At 52.8% G+C, this 19,907-nt stretch overlaps 1 protein-coding gene across 8 annotated transcripts in view; it reads right to left on the reverse strand.

Annotated features, from left to right (window-relative positions):
* Nucleotides 1-404: 404 nt before the first annotated feature.
* PUM1 (pumilio RNA binding family member 1) overlaps nt 405-19,907 on the reverse strand; it is a 90,526-nt gene continuing 71,023 nt past the window's right edge. For 5 of the 8 annotated variants that reach the window (XM_079325787.1, XM_079325783.1, XM_079325782.1 and 2 more), the window contains exons 16-22: nt 18,690-18,819; nt 17,768-17,902; nt 16,064-16,201; nt 14,041-14,166; nt 12,239-12,360; nt 9,044-9,236; nt 405-2,249 (exon numbers count right to left, since the gene is read on the reverse strand). In XM_079325787.1, the coding sequence (XP_079181913.1) occupies nt 2,118-2,249; nt 9,044-9,236; nt 12,239-12,360; nt 14,041-14,166; nt 16,064-16,201; nt 17,768-17,902; nt 18,690-18,819 (976 nt within the window). In that variant the 3' untranslated portion in view covers nt 405-2,117. Of the gene's footprint in view, nt 2,250-9,043; nt 9,237-12,238; nt 12,361-13,878; nt 13,989-14,018; nt 14,167-16,063; nt 16,202-17,767; nt 17,903-18,689; nt 18,820-19,907 lie in introns of those variants that run through there. The other 3 variants (XM_079325785.1, XM_079325784.1, XM_079325786.1) reach the window with 2 other exon arrangements.

Consider the following 19,907-nt stretch of genomic DNA (forward strand, 5'->3'; position numbering starts at 1 on the left):
ATCCAGCCCCTTCCCTGTGTCTGAAGCTCCAAATTCCAATTATGCCATGAAAATCAGGAGATCCAGCCCCTTCCCTGTGTCTGAAGCTCCAAATTCCAATTATTCCATGAAAATCACTGCTCCAAGTTCTTCCCTGTATCTGAAGCTCCAAACTCCAATTATTCCATGAAAATCAAGAGCTCCAGCCCTTCCCTGTGTCCTGCCTCTGGACTGAAGCTCCAAACTCCAACTGAACATTCCATGAAAATCACTTTTTCACTTAACATTCCATTAAAGCACAGCTCCAAGCCTTCCCTAATCTGAAGCTCCAAATTCCAATTATTCCATGAAAATCCACAGCTCCTGCTCTTCCTGTCTTCCTGCAAGCTCCAAACTCCAACAAACGATTCCACAAAACCCAGGGCCAGATTCCAAAGTTCTGTATTTTTCAAAATAAAGATCACACGTTGTTTAGAGACAATCTACACAAGAGTTACAAAAAATAGTCGCCCAGGCAGAAGCATACACAGGTTTGTTAATTATACACATATGGTTACAAGTGTGCTTGCAAAAAAGTTCATTGGAAATATACACAAGGCTCTGTAAATGTACACCGTGTAGTGTTACAATTCTATATTCAAACGAGGAAAATTGACAGTATGTTACATTCACTTACAAGTAGACAAAATGCAAAATACAGTTCATCTTCTGTACAAAAAAGGGGGAGGTGATTCACACTTTACAAGGTGAAAAGGGGGCTCTGATTGTAAGGAAAACTAGGGGGGGGCTGTACTTTTGCACTTTTTTTGTTTCTTACTGTCACAAAAGAAGCAAAACATTACTTTGTAAGATTCAAAAAAACACTATTTGGAACTGAATCAGGTCTGTAGAACATTTAGAAAGGATCTCTACCGTCCAACTAGGTGACAAATAAAACCAAGCAGTTTATTTTTCTTCCTTTTTTGTTTTTAAACATTAACTAGGCTGTATAAAGAGAACATTTCCTTCAAAAGAAAAAATTTACTTCTGGTTGAAATTACAATTTACAATATACAACACTATATGCTACGACCATAAAAGGTGTGAATATACACTGAAATGCACAGGTTTTGCTAAATTCTTTTTTTTTTCCTGTTTTCTTACCAAAAAACGGGTTTTATGTCGATTCAAACTTCTCCACATTTACATTACAGAGGTTTACAAATGTACAATTGTACAGTCAGAAGTATGTTCCACTACTAGGGTACATTATAGATACAGATCAGACATCAAAACAAGAAAATACTACAAATTTTTATATATGTAAAGTCTACACCAAGTATACACTATATATTTATAGAAGCAAGACCAAAGCCGAGTTGGATTTTTTTTTTTTTGTTTTTCCTCATGCTAAATAATCAAATTGTGTCTCTCCAGGTGAACAGAGGAGTGGGCTTAAAAAAAAATCCCAAAAATCCTCCACTTTAAAATCATCTTGGTGTTTTCTCAAAATGCCAGCTAAGCTCCCTCCTTCAGCATTGTCAGAGTCACAAATAAAATAGAAATCAAGCCATTAAAAAGTCCCAAAAATGGAATTTTGGTGTCTTTGTTTAAAACCAAACTTTAGCAAGTTGAATTTTTTCTCTTTTCAGTATTCTACCAGTGGTGTCACTGAAATAAAATCCCAACTTCTCATTGATTTTTGGGCCAAAAGGAGGATTAAAAAAAAAAAACAAACCCCAAGGAAGGTATTTGCAAAAAATGAATTAAAAAGGTTTTTTTTTTTTTTCCCTGTTATGTTTTGTTTGTTGCCTTCAAACCAACCACCCTGAAAGTCTCCACATTTGGAATATAGATACAACAGTGAACAAAAATGTGGCCTTCCATGTACATCTGAGACCTATGTACAAGAATTCTATACACCAGTAAAACAGCAGGGCAATTAGTTAATTAAAAAAAATAATTAGTACATGTTATGCATAATAAAATTAAAGAAATTTACAAAGGCTTCTCTTTTTTTTTTTTTTGTGGTTTTTTTTTCTGCTTTTCTCTGTTTCTGTGTGGGTTTTGGTTGTTTGTATTTTGTTTTTCAGCAGCCCTGGCGGGTGGTGTGGGCTGGGCTCCTGCAGGGCTCGGGGGGGCTCTGGAGCAGCCCCTGCTCAGATGATGCCGTTGGGGGGGCCACAGATGGGCCCCAGATCCACCCCGTTCTTCATGTAGTACTTCTCCAGCTTGGCCAGGATGTGCTTGCCGTAGGTGTACTTGCGCAGAGTGGCGATGTGCGGCCGGATCTGCGCGACAGCGGGTCAGACACAGGGGGACACGGGGGGACACCGGGGGACACGGGGGGACACGGGGGGACAATGGGGGAGGAGACTGGGGGGACATGGGGGGACACAGGGGGACACGGGGGGGACACGGGGGACACGCGGGGACACAGGGGGACACGGGGGGACACGGGGGGACAATGGGGAACACGGGGGGACAATGGGGGAGGAGACTGGGGGGACATGGGGGGACACAGGGGGACACGGGGGGACAATGGGGACACGGGGGGACACGGGGGACAATGGGGGAGGAGACTGGGGGGACACGGGGGGACACGGGGGGACACGGGGGGACACGGGGGGACAATGGGGGGACACTGGGGGGACATGGGGGACACGGGGGGACATGGGGGGACACGGGGGGGACATGGGGGGACAATGGGGGGACACGGGGGGACAGGGGGGACACGGGGGGACATGGGGGGACAATGGGGGGACACGGGGGGACAATGGGGGGACACGGGGGGAACACGGGGGGACAATGGGGGGAGACTGGGGGGACACGGGGGGACATGGGGGGGACATGGGGGGACATGGGGGGACATGGGGGGGAGACTGGGGAGGAGACTGGGGGGACACGGGGGGACAATGGGGGGACATGGGGGGGACATGGGGGGACATGGGGGGGAGACTGGGGAGGAGACTGGGGGGACACGGGGGGACAATGGGGGGACATGGGGGGGACATGGGGGGGAGACTGGGGAGGAGACTGGGGGGACACGGGGGGACACGGGGGGGACATGGGGGGACAATGGGGGGAGACTGAGGGACACGGGGGGGGAACTGGGGGGACACAGGGGGACACGGGGGGGAGAGATACCCTGGGGGGGTACAGATACCCTGGGGGGCATACCCTGGGGGGGGTATATACACCCTGGGGGAGGGGACAGATACCCTGGGGGAGGACAGACCCTGAGAGGGGACACAGGGACTGAGCTGGGGACAGACCCTGAGTGGGACACAAGGGTGAGCTGGGGGACACACCCTGGGGGGGGACACAAATCCTGAGGGGTACAGACACCCTGGGGGAATACACCCTGAGGGGGGGGGACACACACCCTGAGAGGGGACAGACACACTGAGGGGGGACACAGGGACTGAGCTGGGGGGGTCACACACCCTGGGGGGGGGGGGGATACACACCCTGAGGGGGGGGGACAGCCAACCTGAGAGGAGTCACAGGACAGGGACTGAGCTGGGGGGGGACAAGGACTGAGTTGGGGGGGGGGGACAGGGACTGAGCTGGGGGGGACAGGGACTGAGTTGAGGGGGGACAGGGACTGAGCTGGGGGTGGCACAGCCATCCTGACAGGGGGCACAGCCCCCCCTGGGTGAGGCCACAGCCCCTCTGAGAGAGATCACAGCCCCTCTAAGAGAGGGCACAGCCCCCCTGAGAGATCACAGCCATCACAGCCCCCCCTTGGTGAGGGCACAGCTCCCCTGAGAGGGGTCACAGCCCCACACACCCCACAGCTCCTGAGAACCCAGGCAGGGCTGCCCAGTCCCCACTGGGATTCTGCACTGGGCAGCACTGGGGACTCAATGGATTCTCAGTGCCTGGGCAGGGCTGGCTGGGATCTTGGGCAGGAATTGTTCCCTGGCAGGGTGGGCAGGGCTGGGATGGAATTGCCAGAGCAGCTGTGGCTGCCCCTGGATCCCTGGCAGTGCCCAAGGCCAGCCTGGACACTGGGAGCAGCTGGGACAGTGGGAGGAGTCCCTGGGGTGGCACTGGGTGGATTTCAGGTCCTTCCCATCGCAAACCCTTTCCTGATTTCTCTGCAGTCCCACAAACAAGTTTTGGGATCCCCATGGACTGGGGTTGGATGTGTCTGGCTCTGGCTTTCCCAGTCTGGAATGGGGATCAGTGGATAAATTGTTATTTTAATGTTATGATACTCCTGCAACAGCAGCCTGGGAGAACTTTCCCTTGCTGTGGGCAGCCTGTCCAGGGCAGGATGGGTGTGAGGGAAGGACAGAGGGACAGTGGGAGGTGTCCCTGCCATGGCAGGGTGGCACTGGATGGCATTTAGGGGATCTCTAACCCAAATCCTTCCAGGATCCCATGATTTTACCATTTTCTCCTCTCCAAGGGTGGCCCATCCCATCACTGACATCCCAAAGTGCTCCAAGGATGGCCAATCCCATCACTGACATCCCAAACTGCTCCAAGGGTAGCCAATCCCATCACTGACATCCCAAAGTGCTCCAAGGGTAGCCAATCCCATCACTGATATCCCAAACTGCTCCAAGGGTAGCCAATCCCATCACTGACATCCCAAAGTGCTCCAAGGGTGGCCCATCCCATCACTGACATCCCAAAGTGCTCCAAGGGTAGCCAATCCCATCACTGATATCCCAAACTGCTCCAAGGGTAGCCAATCCCATCACTGACATCCCAAAGTGCTCCAAGGGTGGCCCATCCCATCACTGACATCCCAAAGTGCTCCAAGGGTGGCCAATCCCATCACTGACACCCCCAAGTGCTCCTGTCAGCAGCTCAGCCCCCAGCCCCTCCCATTCCTGCTCCTCTCAGGACCCTCACTCCAGAACCACAATTCCAAGCCCATTCCCAGCAGGAATGTCCCCTGTGCCCAGCACAGGAGCAGTGAAGCTCCAACCCCAACCACTCCTCCAGCTCCATCCCTTCCCTTCACTGACACAACTGTTAAAATCACTTTTCAACTGGATTTTTTAAAACTTAAATAAAATCCCATTTTTAACCCATCCCAGCCCGCTGCTATCCACAATCCCCAGCCACTCCTGGCTCCATTTTTTCCAGCCTTTCCTGCAGCCTGGGATCACAGCTGAAATCACATTCACTCAGGCCCATTCAGCTGTCAGCCCTGAGCTATTTTTGACAGCCTCACTGATAATCTGATTTGCATTTTATTCCAAAGGCTTTGCTCCATGGGAAAAAGAGAGCAAGGAATGTCAGGAACAATAATTTGGTTTTGTTGTTTGTTTTTTTTTTTTTAAATACACAACTCTCTGTTATGGATTAACAAATCCAGGGCCCTTCTGTCACAGATAAATTTGGTGTATCCCTTGCCAGGTATCTTTGTTTAATTACCTTTAGCATTTCTTGTGGACTAAAACAGATTTGGGGTTAAAAGAATGATTCTGAGTGGCTCCTAAACTTAAATAACATCCCTGAGGATTATTCCAGCTGTTTGTGTTGATTCCATGCATGTGCAGGTCCAAGCAGCTCCCTCACAAATTCCCATTTCTTACAGAAAAATCAGTCTGGTTTAGTCAAGGATGCTTCAATATAGTAATAAAAATGCTTCATTAGCATTTGAATACCTGACATTATTCAAAATAAATAAATCTTGGTTTTTCCATGCCTGGGTCAGTCAGGATTTCATTTCTCTAGCTCTACCTGGGATTTTCCATCAAGTAACCCCAAAAAATGTCACTGAGGAAAATTAAAATCCCCTCAGTCCCACCTCCCAGTTAAAGCCTGTTATTCTCCATCCACCTCCATTCTAAAGCCCTGCAAATGTGACCTTTAAAAGCAGGAAAATGAAGATATTCCATGTTTCCAGAGCTCCCTGCCCTTGGAGCAGCAGGCACAGGGCCCTGGGGATGGCAGCAATGCAGATTTCATTCCAAATGTCTTAATTTTGGACAAACAGCAACTTCTGGGATGGTTGTGCATTCAAACAGGGTAATGCTAAACCAGGGAAGTTTAGGATATCAGGAGGGTTTTCTCCATGGAAAGGGTGTTCAGGCAAAACCAGGGAGGTTTGGAGTCCCCATCCCTGGAGGTGACACCCAGGGCTCTGCTGGTGGGGGTGGGGCACTGGCCTGGGGGGCTTTTCCAGCCTCAGGGATCCCAGGATCTGGGAAATGTCACATCAAAATCAACTAAGGGAGGAACAGAATTTGGTTAATGGCTGTGGGCTCAGAGGTGGCACCTGCACAGTGGCACCAGGCAAGGGGACATGGCCTTGGGAGGGACAGGAGGGGCTGGCAGCCACAGGCACAGGGACACAGGGACACAGGGACACAGGGACAGGGACAGAAGGACACAGGGACAGGGACAGAGGGACACTGGGACAGAGTCACAGGGATACAGAGGGACAAAGGCAGGGGGACACTGCCACAGGGACATAGTCTGTAGGGACACAGGCAGGAGGACAAAGGCAGGGGGACACGCAGGGACACAGGTGGACAGAGATGGGGACATAGGCAGGGGACACAGAGGGACAGGGAGGAGGACACAGGGAAGAGACACAGAGGGACAGGGAGGGGACACAGAGGGACAGGCAGGGGGACAGGGATGGGTACACAGGCACAGGACACAGAGGGACAGGGATGGGGACACAGAGGGACAGGGAAGGGACAAGCGGGGGACATGGAGGGACAGGGATGGGGACACAGCCACAGGACACAGAGGGACAGGGAGGGGACACAGAGGGACAGGGATGGGGACACAGGGAGGAGACACAGAGGGACAGGGATGGGGACACAGGGAGGGGACACAGAGGGCCAGGGAGGGGACACAGCCCCAGACCTGGCTGGCTCAGGCACTGGCAGCACTGCAGCCCCTGCTGGGTGCAGAACTGGGTCACTGGGACACGGGCACTGCTGCCAGCAGCAGCTGCAGCTGAACCCCAGTGACAGCTCTGGGTCCCTGCAGGAGGCTGGAGAGGGATTTGTGACAAGGGAATGGAGTGACAGACAAGGGAATGGCTTCACTCAGAGGGCAGGGACATGTGGGACACTGGCAAGGAATGGCTCCCTGGGCCCCCAGCACCAGCAGCACCTGGAGCTGAGCCCCTCTGGAGCCAGGCTGGGAGAGCTGGGGGGACACCTGGAGAGGAGAAGCTCCAGGAGAGCTCAGAGCCCCTGGCAGGGCCTGGAGGGGCTCCAGGAGAGCTGCAGAGGGACTGGGGACAAGGCAGGGAGGGACAGGACACAGGGAATGGCTCCCACTGGGAAAGTGGAGATTTTGGGAATGGGATATTGGGAAGGAATTCCTGTCTGGGAGGGTGGGCAGGGTTGGGATGGAATTGCCAGAGCAGCTGTGGCTGCCCCTGGATCCCTGGCAGTGCCCTGGGACAGTGGGAGTATCCCTGGGGTGGCACTGGGTGAGTTTTGAGTCCTTTCCAACCCAACCCATTCTGCAATTCCCACCTTCCAGCTACTGGAACATCCCAACCCTCAGAGCCCTGGCTCCACCCTCAGCCCATTTCTCCCACGCCCAGTGTGCCAGTGGCAGGGGCAGGGGAAGTGCCAGGTGCAGGGGCAGTGTCAGTGCCAGTGTCAGTGCCAGTGTCAGTGCCAGTGTCAGTGTCAGGGGCAGTAGCAGAGGCAGTAGCAGGGGCAGTGGCAGGGGCAGTGGCAGTGGCAGTGTCAGGGGCTGTGCCAAGGGCAGTGTCAGTAGCAGGGGCAGGGGCAGTAGCAGTGTCAGTAGCAGGGGCAGGGGCAGTGTCAGGGGCAGGGGCAGGGGCAGTGTCAGTAGCAGGGGCAGTAGCAGTGTCAGTAGCAGGGGCAGTGTCAGGGGCAGTGGCAGGGGCAGTGTCAGTAGCAGGGGCAGTGGCAGGGGCAGTAGCAGGGGAAGGGGCAGTGGCAGGGGCAGTGTCAGTAGCAGGGGCAGTGGCAGGGGCAGTGGCAGTGTCAGTAGCAGGGGCAGTGGCAGTGTCAGTAGCAGGGGCAGTGGCAGGGGCAGTGGCAGTGTCAGTAGCAGGGGCAGTGGCAGGGGCAGTGGCAGGGGCAGGGGCAGTGTCAGTAGCAGGGGCAGTGGCAGGGGCAGTGGCAGGGGCAGTGGCAGTAGCAGGGGCAGTGGCAGTGTCAGTAGCAGGGGCAGTGGCAGTAGCAGGGGCAGTGGCAGTAGCAGGGGCAGTGGCAGGGGCAGGGGCAGTAGCAGGGGCAGTGGCAGGGGCAGTAGCAGGGGCAGTAGCGGGGGCAGTGGCAGGGGCAGTGTCAGTAGCAGGGGCAGTGTCAGTAGCAGGGGCAGTGGCAGGGGCAGTGGCAGGGGCAGTGGCAGGGGCAGTAGCAGGGGCAGTGGCAGGGGCAGTAGCGGGGGCAGTGTCAGTAGCAGGGGCAGTGGCAGGGGCAGTGGCAGTAGCAGGGGCAGTGGCAGTAGCAGGGGCAGTGTCAGTAGCAGGGGCAGTGGCAGGGGCAGTGTCAGTAGCAGGGGCAGTGGCAGGGGCAGTGGCAGTAGCAGGGGCAGTAGCAGGGGCAGTGTCAGTAGCAGGGGCAGTGGCAGTGTCAGTAGCAGGGGCAGTGTCAGTAGCAGGGGCAGTGGCAGTGGCAGTGGCAGTAGCAGGGGCAGTGGCAGTGGCAGTGGCAGTAGCAGGGGCAGTGTCAGTAGCAGGGGCAGTAACAGGGGCAGTGTCAGTAGCAGGGGCAGTGGCAGGGGCAGTGTCAGTAGCAGGGGCAGTGGCAGGGGCAGTGGCAGGGGTAGTGTCAGTAGCAGGGGCAGTGGCAGTAGCAGTGTCAGTAGCAGGGGCAGTGGCAGGGGCAGTGTCAGTAGCAGGGGCAGTGGCAGGGGCAGTGTCAGTAGCAGGGGCAGTGGCAGTAGCAGGGGCAGTAGCAGGGGCAGTGTCAGTAGCAGGGGCAGTGTCAGTAGCAGGGGCAGTGGCAGTGTCAGTAGCAGGGGCAGTGTCAGTGGCAGGGGCAGTGTCAGTAGCAGGGGCAGTGGCAGTAGCAGGGGCAGTGGCAGTGGCAGTGGCAGTAGCAGGGGCAGTGGCAGTAGCAGGGGCAGTAGCAAGGGCAGTGTCAGTGCCAGTGTCAGGGGCTGTCGCTGTCACCTTGTGCATGACGATCTTCCTCTGGGCCGGCTCTGCCACGTCGATCATTTTCTGCACCACGTAGTTGGCGTACTGGTCCTTCATCATGGTGTATAAGGCACTGTGGGGGCCGTCGGTCATGCTGCACACCTCGTCGATCAGCATGGCGCGCTCCGTGCGCGACGCGTGCGTCACACACTTCTCCACCACGTTACTGCAACGGCAGCGCGTCACACGGACTGCCAGGGGCACGGGGACTGGGGATGGGAACTGGGGAAATGGGAACTGGGAAATGGGAATGGGGATGGGAACTGGGGAAATGGGAACTGGAAATGGGAACTGGGAATTGGAACTGGGGAAATGGGAACTGGGAATGGGAACTGGGAATTGGAACTGGGGAAATGGGAACTGGGAATGGGAACTGGGAATGAGAACTGGGAATGGGAACTGGGAATGGGGATGGGAACTGGGAATGGGAACTGGGAATGGGAACTGGGAATTGGAACTGGGGAAATGGGAACTGGGAATGGGAACTGGGAATGGGAACTGGGAATGGGGATGGGAACTGGGAATGGGAACTGGGGAATGGGGATGGGAACTGGGGAAATGGGAACTGGGAACTGGGAATGGGGATGGGAACTGGGAATGGGAACTGGGGAAATGGGAACTGGGAACTGGGAATGGGGATGGGAACTGGGAATGGAGATGGGAACTGAGAAATGGGAACTGGGGATGGGAACTGGGAACGGGAACTGGGAATGGGGATGGGAACTGGGAATGGGAACTGGGAATGGGGATGGGAACTGGGAATGGGGATGGGAACTGAGAAATGGGAACTGGGGATGGGAACTGGGAACAGGAACTGGGAATGGGGATGGGAACTGGGAATGGGAACTGGGGAATGGAAACTGGGAAATGGGAACTGGGAATGGGAACTGGGAATGGGAACTGGGAATGGGAATTGGGAATGGGGATGGGAACTAGGAATGGGAACTGGGGAATGGGAACTGGGAAATGGGAACTGGGGAAATGGGAGTGGGAACTGGGAATGAGAACTGGGAATGGGAACTGGGAATGGGAATTGGGAATGGGGATGGGAACTGGGAATGGGAACTGGGAATGGGAACTGGGGAATGGGAACTGGGAAATGGGAACTGGGAACGGGAACTGGGAATGGGGATGGGAATGGAAACTGGGAATGGGAACTGAGAATGGGGATGGGAACTGGGAATGGGAACTGGGGAATGGAAACTGGGAATGGGAACTGGGGAATGGGAACTGGGGAATGGGGATGGGGATTGGAACAGGAATGGGGAATGGGAACTGGGGAATGGGAATGGGGATGGGGACTGAGGTTGGGAACTGGGAATTGGGATGTGGTGGGGGTGGGGATGGGAACTGGGAATAGGAATGGGGGTGGGAATTGGGAATGCGGGTGGGAATGGAAACTGGGAATGGGAATAGGAATGGGAATGGGAGTGGAGAAATGGGAATAGGAACTGGGGGATGGGAACTGGGAATGGGGGTGGGGATGGGGGTGGGAATGGGGGTGGGGATGGGGGTGGGAATGGGGATGGGGTGGGAATGGGGAATGGGAACTAGGGAATGGCAACTGGCAATGGGGAAATGGCAATGGGGATGGCAATGGGGATGGAGAAGGGAACTGGGAATGAGGATGGGAACTGGGGAATGGGAACTGGCAATGGGGATGGGAACTAGGAATGGGAACTGGGAATGGGGATGGGGAATGGGAACTGGGAATGGGGAAATGCGAATAGGAATTGAGCAGGGAATGGGAAATGGGAGTGGAAATGGGGGTGGAGCAGGAACTGGGAACGGAGCAGGGAATGGGAACCGGGAATGGGAATGGGATGGGAATGGGAACTGGAGATGGAGCAGGGAACTGGGAATGGGAATGGAGCAGGGAATGGGAACTGGGAATGGGTGCAGGGACCTGGGAATTCAGCAGGGAGCTGTACAGGGAACTGGGAATGCAGCAGGGAGCTGTACAGGGAATGTCTCTCAGAGCTTTTCACCCAGCCCTATGAAGATCTCCTGTGCTGCTACAAGGGGAGGAGATTTGTGCTGGCACAGCTCAGAAATATCAAACAGGATTTGGGATCTGAGTGGGAATTTGGGAACAGGACCAGTTCAGGTCAGTGTCCACTCTCCCAACAGAGAAGCCAAGCTGCTGTTTTGATTTTCTCCACACTGGAACACGGTGGGAATGAACATCCACAGTTAGAACAACATGGAAATGCTCGTTCAGGAATGAGAAATCTCAGCCAAGCAGAGAATTTCTGAAATTCCTGAATATATTAATGAGCAGCCTGAGCTCTCTGGAGAGCCAGAAGTAGGGTACATGAAAGGGGACTGAGCTGTGCTGGGCTCATCCCCCAGCCCTGCCTGACTCACAGCATCACCCAGCAGCTCTGCTCAGCTCAGGGACCTCCACTAATTAATGCTCCAGCTGAAGGAACTTTGGGAAAAAGGAGCCAGGCAAAGCAGGGAGGAAGAACCTGAAATAACAACGTGAAGACCAGGCTCTCCTAATTCTCATTAATGTTCCACTTCCCTCGTGTCCATGAGTATTCTCATCAGAGAAAGGGGGAATTTTGAGCCTTTGAAGAGCTCAGCCTTCATGTTCAGGGGCTGGAAGCACATCCAGCAGGGACTCACACACGTGGGGAGCACTGCTGTGTCCTGACTCCACAAATTCCTGGATCCTGCTCCACCCACATGTGGCTCTGCAGCACCTGGGAATGCTGCAGCTCCCCTTGGAGCTGTGTGTGACTTTTGAGTGTGACTCAAAAGGGACCCAGCAAAAAGCTGGGAATGATGCTGTGAGTGGAAATTCCTCTGGGAAAACTGGGATGGATTGCTGCTGCACTGATTTCCCAAATCCCCCATGGCTGGACAGAGCATCCCAGAGCAGTGAATGTTCTTATAATCCAAGGGGCAGTGACAACTTAAACCCCATGAAAATAAATCAGGTAAGAATTCCTGGTTCAATTTAGGAGCCTAGATCAGAGCTACTCTTCCACATCTCCATCCTCCTCCATGACACACTCACCTGGCTGACACAGCCCAGTTTAGAACTGTCATAAACAACATTTCTTTACGAATTAAAGTCATTTTCACCTCCCCTACACCCACCCCTAAGTCTCCTGCAGCTCTGGGATATGTCTACACCCCACTTAAGGAAGGAATTGCTACCTGGCAAATTTATGCTGACTCAAGACAAGCACGTTGCCTCTGATCTCTGCCACGATCTTGCTCTTGTCCTCGGGCCGGCCGTGCTCCAGGACGTGCTGGATAACATAATTCCCATACTGATCCTGGGGACACAGCAGCAGGGCTCAACAGGTGCACAAATGGGCCACAAACATTCCCAGCACACTGATTCCCCAAGGTGCATTCAGAGTTAAAAGTTCAGTAAAGATTAATTATGGGATTTGCTGTACAAATCAGATTGGTACTTGCTATTTCAGAAAAAAATGTGCATTCTAAGGTGGTAAAATGATGCATTTTTGTAGAAATTGTGTTATTTATAGAACTCAAAATTATGTCCTTGCACATGCCAATATTCTGCTTCTTCCCAGTTTTTTTCTCCAGGTTCAAACCTACCAAATCCTATGACCTGGAGGAGTGAGCCATGGGTCTGGCTATGGTACACTGTTCTGAATTTAGGAAGTTTCAGATCACAGGATATTTATTTTCCAGTTCAGGGTAGCAGAGGCATGGCCTGATGTCCATGCCCAACCTCTTCCCACTTCCCAGCACTGAGCACACAGCACTTGGGAACTGCACCAGCTCATTTTTCACCCCAGTTTGTGCTTTGGGATCTGAGGGGGAATTTGGGAATTGCACCAGGACAGGGTTTGCTGGTTAAGCACAGCCCCAGGAGCAGAATCCATGTAAAACCCTGGCACAGCCACAAGCCCCAGGGAGCAGGGAAGGCAGCCAGGAGGGGGATGAGCACAGAACCAAATCTTTTTAAGAATCCCAGTGACTTGGCACCTCCTTTTCCTTGGAGTAACCAGCTCTGGGCACCCCTCCTGCTCCTCCCTGCACTGGATGAGGCACCAGGACATGGGGCCTCCTCAAAGGGAGGTGACAAGAGGTGACAACACCCCTGGCACCCCCTGGACTTGTGTCCATGGCCAAAGGGGAGGTGCTGATGGAACTCCTGCCTGCTGTGCTCATTCCCATCCCTTTTCTGTTGGGTTGCTGTGACAAGCAATGTGAATTCTGTCCCCATCTGCTGACCCGGGTGGGGCAGTGCCCCTGATCTCCTGGCACACATTATCTGCTAATGGGCCATCTTTAAACCAGCTGGGCAATCATCTTTATCTTCCCACAGCCCATCCTCCCTCCAGGAGATATCTCCTGTTCATGGCCACTGAGTCCCAGTGCATGACTGATAAAATTCCATCATCCCACTGGGAGATGCTCCAGCCAGGGGAGGAGCCAAGCCTTTCCTACCCAGATAAAAACTGAGATTTTGGACACCAAGGCACCTTCTTCCACTGGATTCCAGAGGAAAGCCAGACCTTTCCACATCATCCCTGGAGCTTCAGAGGAAACTGCACCTTCTCCAGGAGCACTGCTCCATCTGAACCACATCTGCCACTGCAGGAGGATGCAGCCACCATGGAATGGGACTGTGCCACCACCCTGACTGACTGACGGGTGTCAGCTTGGATTCTGACTCTGGCAGGGTTTTGGGATTGTTCTTTGTAATACTGCATTTCTATTTTAATTTTCCTAGTAAAGAACTGTTATTCCTAATTCCCATCTCTTTGCCTGAGAGCCCCTTCATTTCAGAATTATAATAATAATTAGGAGGGACGGGGTTTACATTCTCCATTTCAAAGAGAATCTTCTGCCTTTATTGGCAGACACCTGTCCTCCAAACCAGGACACCTTTCCAGGTGGGAATGCTGCCACAGGGGCTCTGCAGGAGCTGTCCCAGCACTCAGCAGTGAGTGGGGACACTGCAGCCCCTCCCCACTGACCTGCACCAGCTGCTCTGTGTGCTGGTGGAGCTCCTCCAGGATGGGCAGGGTCTGCTCAGGCAGGCAGTGCTCCAGGATCCTCTGGATCACCCGGCAGCCGTACGGGTGCGTGGACAGGGCAAACACCTGGGGCAGCACAAACAACAGGCAGCAACATTCCCTCAGTCCCTGGGAACCCAAAAGCTGCCAGGATTCCTGCAGGGAATGCCAGCTGTAGCTGCAGCTGGAAACACCCACCAGGATCCCAGCACATCCCATAAAAAAACCAACAAATTGTAAAACCTCTTGATTCATTAAAAAACCCAAACCCTTGAACAACCAAGCATTGCTGGAAGCTTGGTTATCCTTCCCAAATAATTCCAGGGCAAATACAATAGGCAGCAACATTCCCTCAGTCCCTGGGAACCCAAAAGCTGCCAGGATTCCTGCAGGGAATGCAGCTCCAGCTGCAGCTGCAAACACCCATGGGGATCACCCAGGCACATCCCATCCCTACCTGGGGAAGCCTCAGCTTCCCCATCCATGAAAAACAAATGGTAAAACCTCTTGATTCATAAAAAAAAAAAAAAAGAAATAACCTGGACAACCAAGCATTGCTGGAAGCTTGGTTAGTCTTCCCAAATGATTCCAGCACATTGTTTGCCCAACAGCACAAATTTTGAGCTATTTAAGAAATGCTATGAGCCAGAAAAGTTAAAAATGCACAGCAAAGGATTTTCCTCAACTGCTTGGATTTGTTTAAAAGCCTTAACAGTGCTTAGGAGAAGTGACAACAAAGAACCTTTCTCATTTCTAATGGATTAGCAGATCTGTGGGTGAGAACATGACACACTTTGTTATTGCTGCTCCCTTTTCTGTCTGAAGCACAAAGTCCTGTTTGATTACTTTGATTTAACAACAGCAGCAAATGTAAGCACTGAAGTTTAAATCAACAGTCACACATTTTTAATAACTGGTGAGTAAATGCTGCAGGGAAACAGGGCTTGGAGTGCAATTAACTGCAGAAAAATCATTTGCAGGTGCTAAGCTTAATCTGCCATATGAAGGTTCAGATAAAACTGGGACAACTGGTCAAGGAAATGTCAGCACCATCAGCTGAGCCCCCAGAGGTGTTTCTGCCTTCCCAAACTCCCAGGGGAAATCCAAGCCTGAATTCTAACCAGGAGCAAGTTTCCAGCCAGAATCCTGCTTGTTCTGCTGGTTCCTGCTGGAACAGCCCCTGGCTGTCCTCACATCCCTGGGGCAAAACTTCAAAGTGCCCCTGCAAAGCCAATTAAATTGAGGTTGGGAACACCCAAAAAACTTTTGTACTGGGAGTTGAGGCAGGCAGAGTAAAGCCAAACACAACTGATACCCAGGACATAATTCAGGAGAGGACACCAATAAAAATGCAAAAAAGGAAGAGTCAAGGACAATTGCCCATTTCTAGATGAAAGTCCTGTTTTTTCCCTGCTCTGAGGCCCCTGGGGATCAGCATTCAGCATTCCTCTAAGCCACCTGCACAGACAGGGATTGCAATGAAACTTTGTTTTCCTGTCCATCCCCCTTTTTCCTCTTTGCTCCCCTCAAAGAGAAACAAATCTAAAATGCACAAAGTTCACAAATTCTTTGGGTCATCAGGGTCACCTGTCACTGTTTAGTGAACAGCTCTGGGCTCAGAACTTGCTGGGATTTTACACAAGTGAGGTGATAATTAAGGAATTAATGAAGTTTAGGCATGACTAAGGTACCTCAATAGCACAAAACTCTGCTCACCACCTTCACTGGGAAGATGGATGAGGGAGAGCCTCGTTTTCCCTCATCACCCAAAAATACTCAATATTCCAGGAGAACAGACTTGTGCAAGGAGGTTTTACTCTGACAGATCTGCCCAGAAATGGTACCAGGGATGTGACCAAGGAGTTTCTGGACTCTCCCATGTGGCTGCACCAAATGGTTGTAAAACTGACAATCCCCAGCAGCTGAAGGCCCAGGCAGCCTGAGGCTGCTGCAAGCAGGGAGCAGGAGCTGGGCAGGGCCTCACCTGTCCCTTGAAGGCATCAATGATGAACTGCAGGGACTGAGGCTGCACACACTCGATGCACTTCTGCACCACGTGGTTCCCGTTCTGGTCCTTGACACACTTGAGCACGTGCCCGTCCAGCTCCCGAACCATCTCGTTCTACAGGAGCAGCAGACAAACAGAAAGCACCACCAGCATCCCCAGCTGCCAGAGGCACAGCTGCCACTGCCAGGGATGGCACAGCAGCAGGGCTGCCCAATGGCTGGGAGACACAAGCAAGCAGGGAAAATCCCAGTCTGACATCCCTGGTGTGCTGGGAGGGTCCCTGCAGCAGGAGCCTGAGCTCCACTCCATCCCAAACCATCCTGGCATTCTAGGAAGATGAATCCCCCCTTCTTGGAGCTCCACTCCATCCCAAACCATCCTGGCATTCTAGGAAGATGAATCCCTCCTTCTTGGAGCTCAATTCCATCCCAAACCACCCTGGCATTCTAGGAAGATGAATCCCTCCTTCTTGGAGCTCCACTCCATCCCAAACCATCCTGGCATTCTAGGAAGATGAATCCCCCCTTCTTGGAGCTCAATTCCATCCCAAACCATCCTGGCATTCTAGGAAGATGAATCCCCCCTTCTTGGAGCTCAATTCCATCCCAAACCATCCTGGCATTCTAGGAAGATGAATCCCTCCTTCTTGATGAGCATCCTCCTCCAAGAATCCAAATTAAAGAAATCCTAACTGAGACACAGCTTTCCTGTCCATTCCCCATTTTCCTCTCTGCTCCCCTCAAAGAGAAGCCAATCTAAAATGCACAAAGTTCACAAACTCTTTGGGTATCAGGGTCACCTGTCACTAAAACAGGGTCAGCTCTGGGCTCAGAACTTGCTGGGATTTTACACAGGTGATAATTAAGGAATTAATGAAGTTGAGACATGACTGATATACCCCATGTGCAGGGTGGGAGCCCCACTCACAAACAGAAATGACACTTTGGGGCATTTTAATGCTCTGACAAGATCTGGGTGAGTTCAGTTTTGTAACTGAATCAAACCCAGGAACTCTGAAAGCACTGAGTACTCAAAACAGCCACTCTGGAGGAGACAGTAAATCCTTGGAGCAGCAGTGCTGGAGCCTGGGCACTGCCCTGCTGACACACTTGGCTCAGGCTCAGCCTAAAGGGAAAGACTTCTCCTAAAGCCTCTTTCATATTTTTAATTTCATAACCTACATTGAGATTTCTGTTACAACCACTCCCAACTCTCCCTGAGCCAGCCTGCCCAGCATATTTTTCATCTCAATTCGTTGTTCCTAACACCCCTGAGGAAGGGTTTATTAATGAACTCTGAGTGGGGCTATCAGCCACATCTCTCCAAGGCAGAACGAGGAGCTCCTCATCCATCTCCCTGCAGGAGAGCAGGACGCTGACCCACATAGCAACAGCTCAGTGAATATTAAAGGCAAAACTCTTCCTTCAAGGGATTTAAAAATCTCTTTTAATTCACCCTCACTCTCAGTTTTCCCTACACACACAGGGAATTCACAGAGAAGCAGCCCCAAGGCCAGGGAAGGGGAACAAGGAGGTGACAACGACAACAAGGAAGGTGGCACGGACTCGTCACACACAAGAACAACAGCACCAAAGCAAGGGAACAGCAGGCACAGGAGGGACAGGAGGGGACAGCTCAGGAACATCAAACATCAAGAAGAAAGTTAAAATTGAAACTTACAATTACCTGCTGGTCTGGGGGGATGAACTCCAGGGCCTTCTGGATGACCCTGCAGCCGTACATCTGCAGCGCCAGCGACAGCACGTGCCCACGGATGCGCTCTGCCAGGGCCAGCTTCTGCTCCAGGCTGCCAAACTGGCACACACAGCTGTCACTGCAGGGACACACCCTCCCCTGCACTGCCCTCCCTCCCTGGGGACAGCAGGGTGATTGTCACCCTCACACAGCCAGACCTGCTCTGTGTCTGCCTGGCGCAGCCCAAAGGGGCTGGAGCCACCAGGGTGGCACCTGCCAGGCACCAGCCCTGGACAGGTCACAGCCCCAGGGCTGCCAGAGCTCCAGGAGTGCTGGCACAATGTCTCAGGCATGCACAGGGTGGCACTGCTGGGCTGTCTGGGGTTGGATTGGATCCTGGTGGGTCCCTCCAGCTCAGGAGATTCTGTGACTCTGATTCTCAATTACTGGGCAGAAGCACCAGGAACATCATGTGAAGGACCAGACCAGCGTCCAGAGAGAAGGGTGGAGGGACACAACCCTTTTCCAGCAGCTGCTGTCACTGGTCCCTAAGTGCAGGAGCTCTGAGCTCAGCACAGCATCCTGGACAGGTTCTGCTGCATCTGCACCTCACAGGACCCCACAGTGGTTTGGGCAGGAAGGGACCTTAAGGCTCAGCTCATTCCAACCCCATTCCACTTCCCACAGCAAATTTAGATCTCCTGCATACCCTGCTGTCTACCCTGACACATTTTGCTTCTCCAAGTGTTACTTTTCAGAAGAATCTGAGTCCCACCCCTCAGGAAAGACCCAACAGCAGTGCTGACAGCTATCCAGGATTTCAGCCTCCAGGAAGGGTTTTCCAGGCTCACCCAACACCTGAGCACAGCAGGAACCCCAGAAGAGCTTCAGGGGAGGGCAGACTCACCTCAAAGAACTTCTGGATGACATAATTCCCAAACACATCCACCATGAGCTGATAGGCTGCCTGCAGGATCTCATTGAACACCAGCTGACGTTCTGCAGGGGTGGCACGCTCCAGTTTCAGCTGAATAAACCTGAAAAGCAGCCCTTGGAGTGAGGCCATGGGCACAGCTGTTCATTCAGCTCCTTCCCAAAGCCTCAGCCCTGTGTTCCAGAAACCACCAGGAAAAATCCTATCATGTAAAGATGAAGCACTTTCATTAACCTGAGTGTCCTATTACAAGTTAAATATCCAAACTGAAGATATTTTAGTGATCCACAACTAACAAAGTTCCTGCAAACACAGATGTTTTATCAGCCATCTGAAAGCTGGGGGTGCTCACAGACAGGAGGCCCATGGGCAGGTTGGAATCCTTGCTCCAAGCAGATCTCCATGGAGAAATGGAGAATGGCCTTGTGCTTTTCAAATGAACTGAGCTGTGCCAGTGGGATGAGAGAGCAAAGCACAGAGCAGGAATTCCTGCTGCAGCTCCTGTCCTCAGCCCTGGACAATGCTCCAGGCTGCACAGGGACTGCTGGGGTGTCTGGGCAGGGCCAGCAGTTGGACAGGACAACCCTGGGGGATTCTGACTGTGGCACTGGCTTGGCTTTTCCACTTATTTCTTGCTCTGCCTCAGCTTTGGGAAGTGATACGAAACACAACCATGAAAACTGCAAAACCCAACCAAAAAATGCAACTGCAGAACACAACCACAAAACAGAACCATGAAAACCCAGCCACAAAACACAACCAACAAGACAAACTGCAAAATGCAACTGCAAAATACAACTACAAAATGCAAGTGCAGAACACAATCACAAAACACAAGCACAGAACACAGAACACAAGCAGAGCACACACACACCCAGCACACACACACCCAGCACACACACCCAGCACACACACACCCAGCACACACACACCCAGCACACACACCCAGCACACACACACCCAGCACACACCCAGCACACACACACCCAGCACACACACCCAGCACAAACCCAGTACACACCCAGCATACACACCCAGCACACACACCCAGCACACACCCAGCACAAACCCAGTACACACCCAGCACACACACACCCAGCACACACACCCAGCACACACCCAGCACACACACCCAGCACACACACCCAGCACACACACCCAGCACACACACCCAGCACAAACCCAGTACAC

Source organism: Erithacus rubecula (assembly GCF_903797595.1).
Source record: "Erithacus rubecula genome assembly, chromosome: 23".
Classification (NCBI taxonomy): domain Eukaryota; kingdom Metazoa; phylum Chordata; class Aves; order Passeriformes; family Muscicapidae; genus Erithacus; species Erithacus rubecula.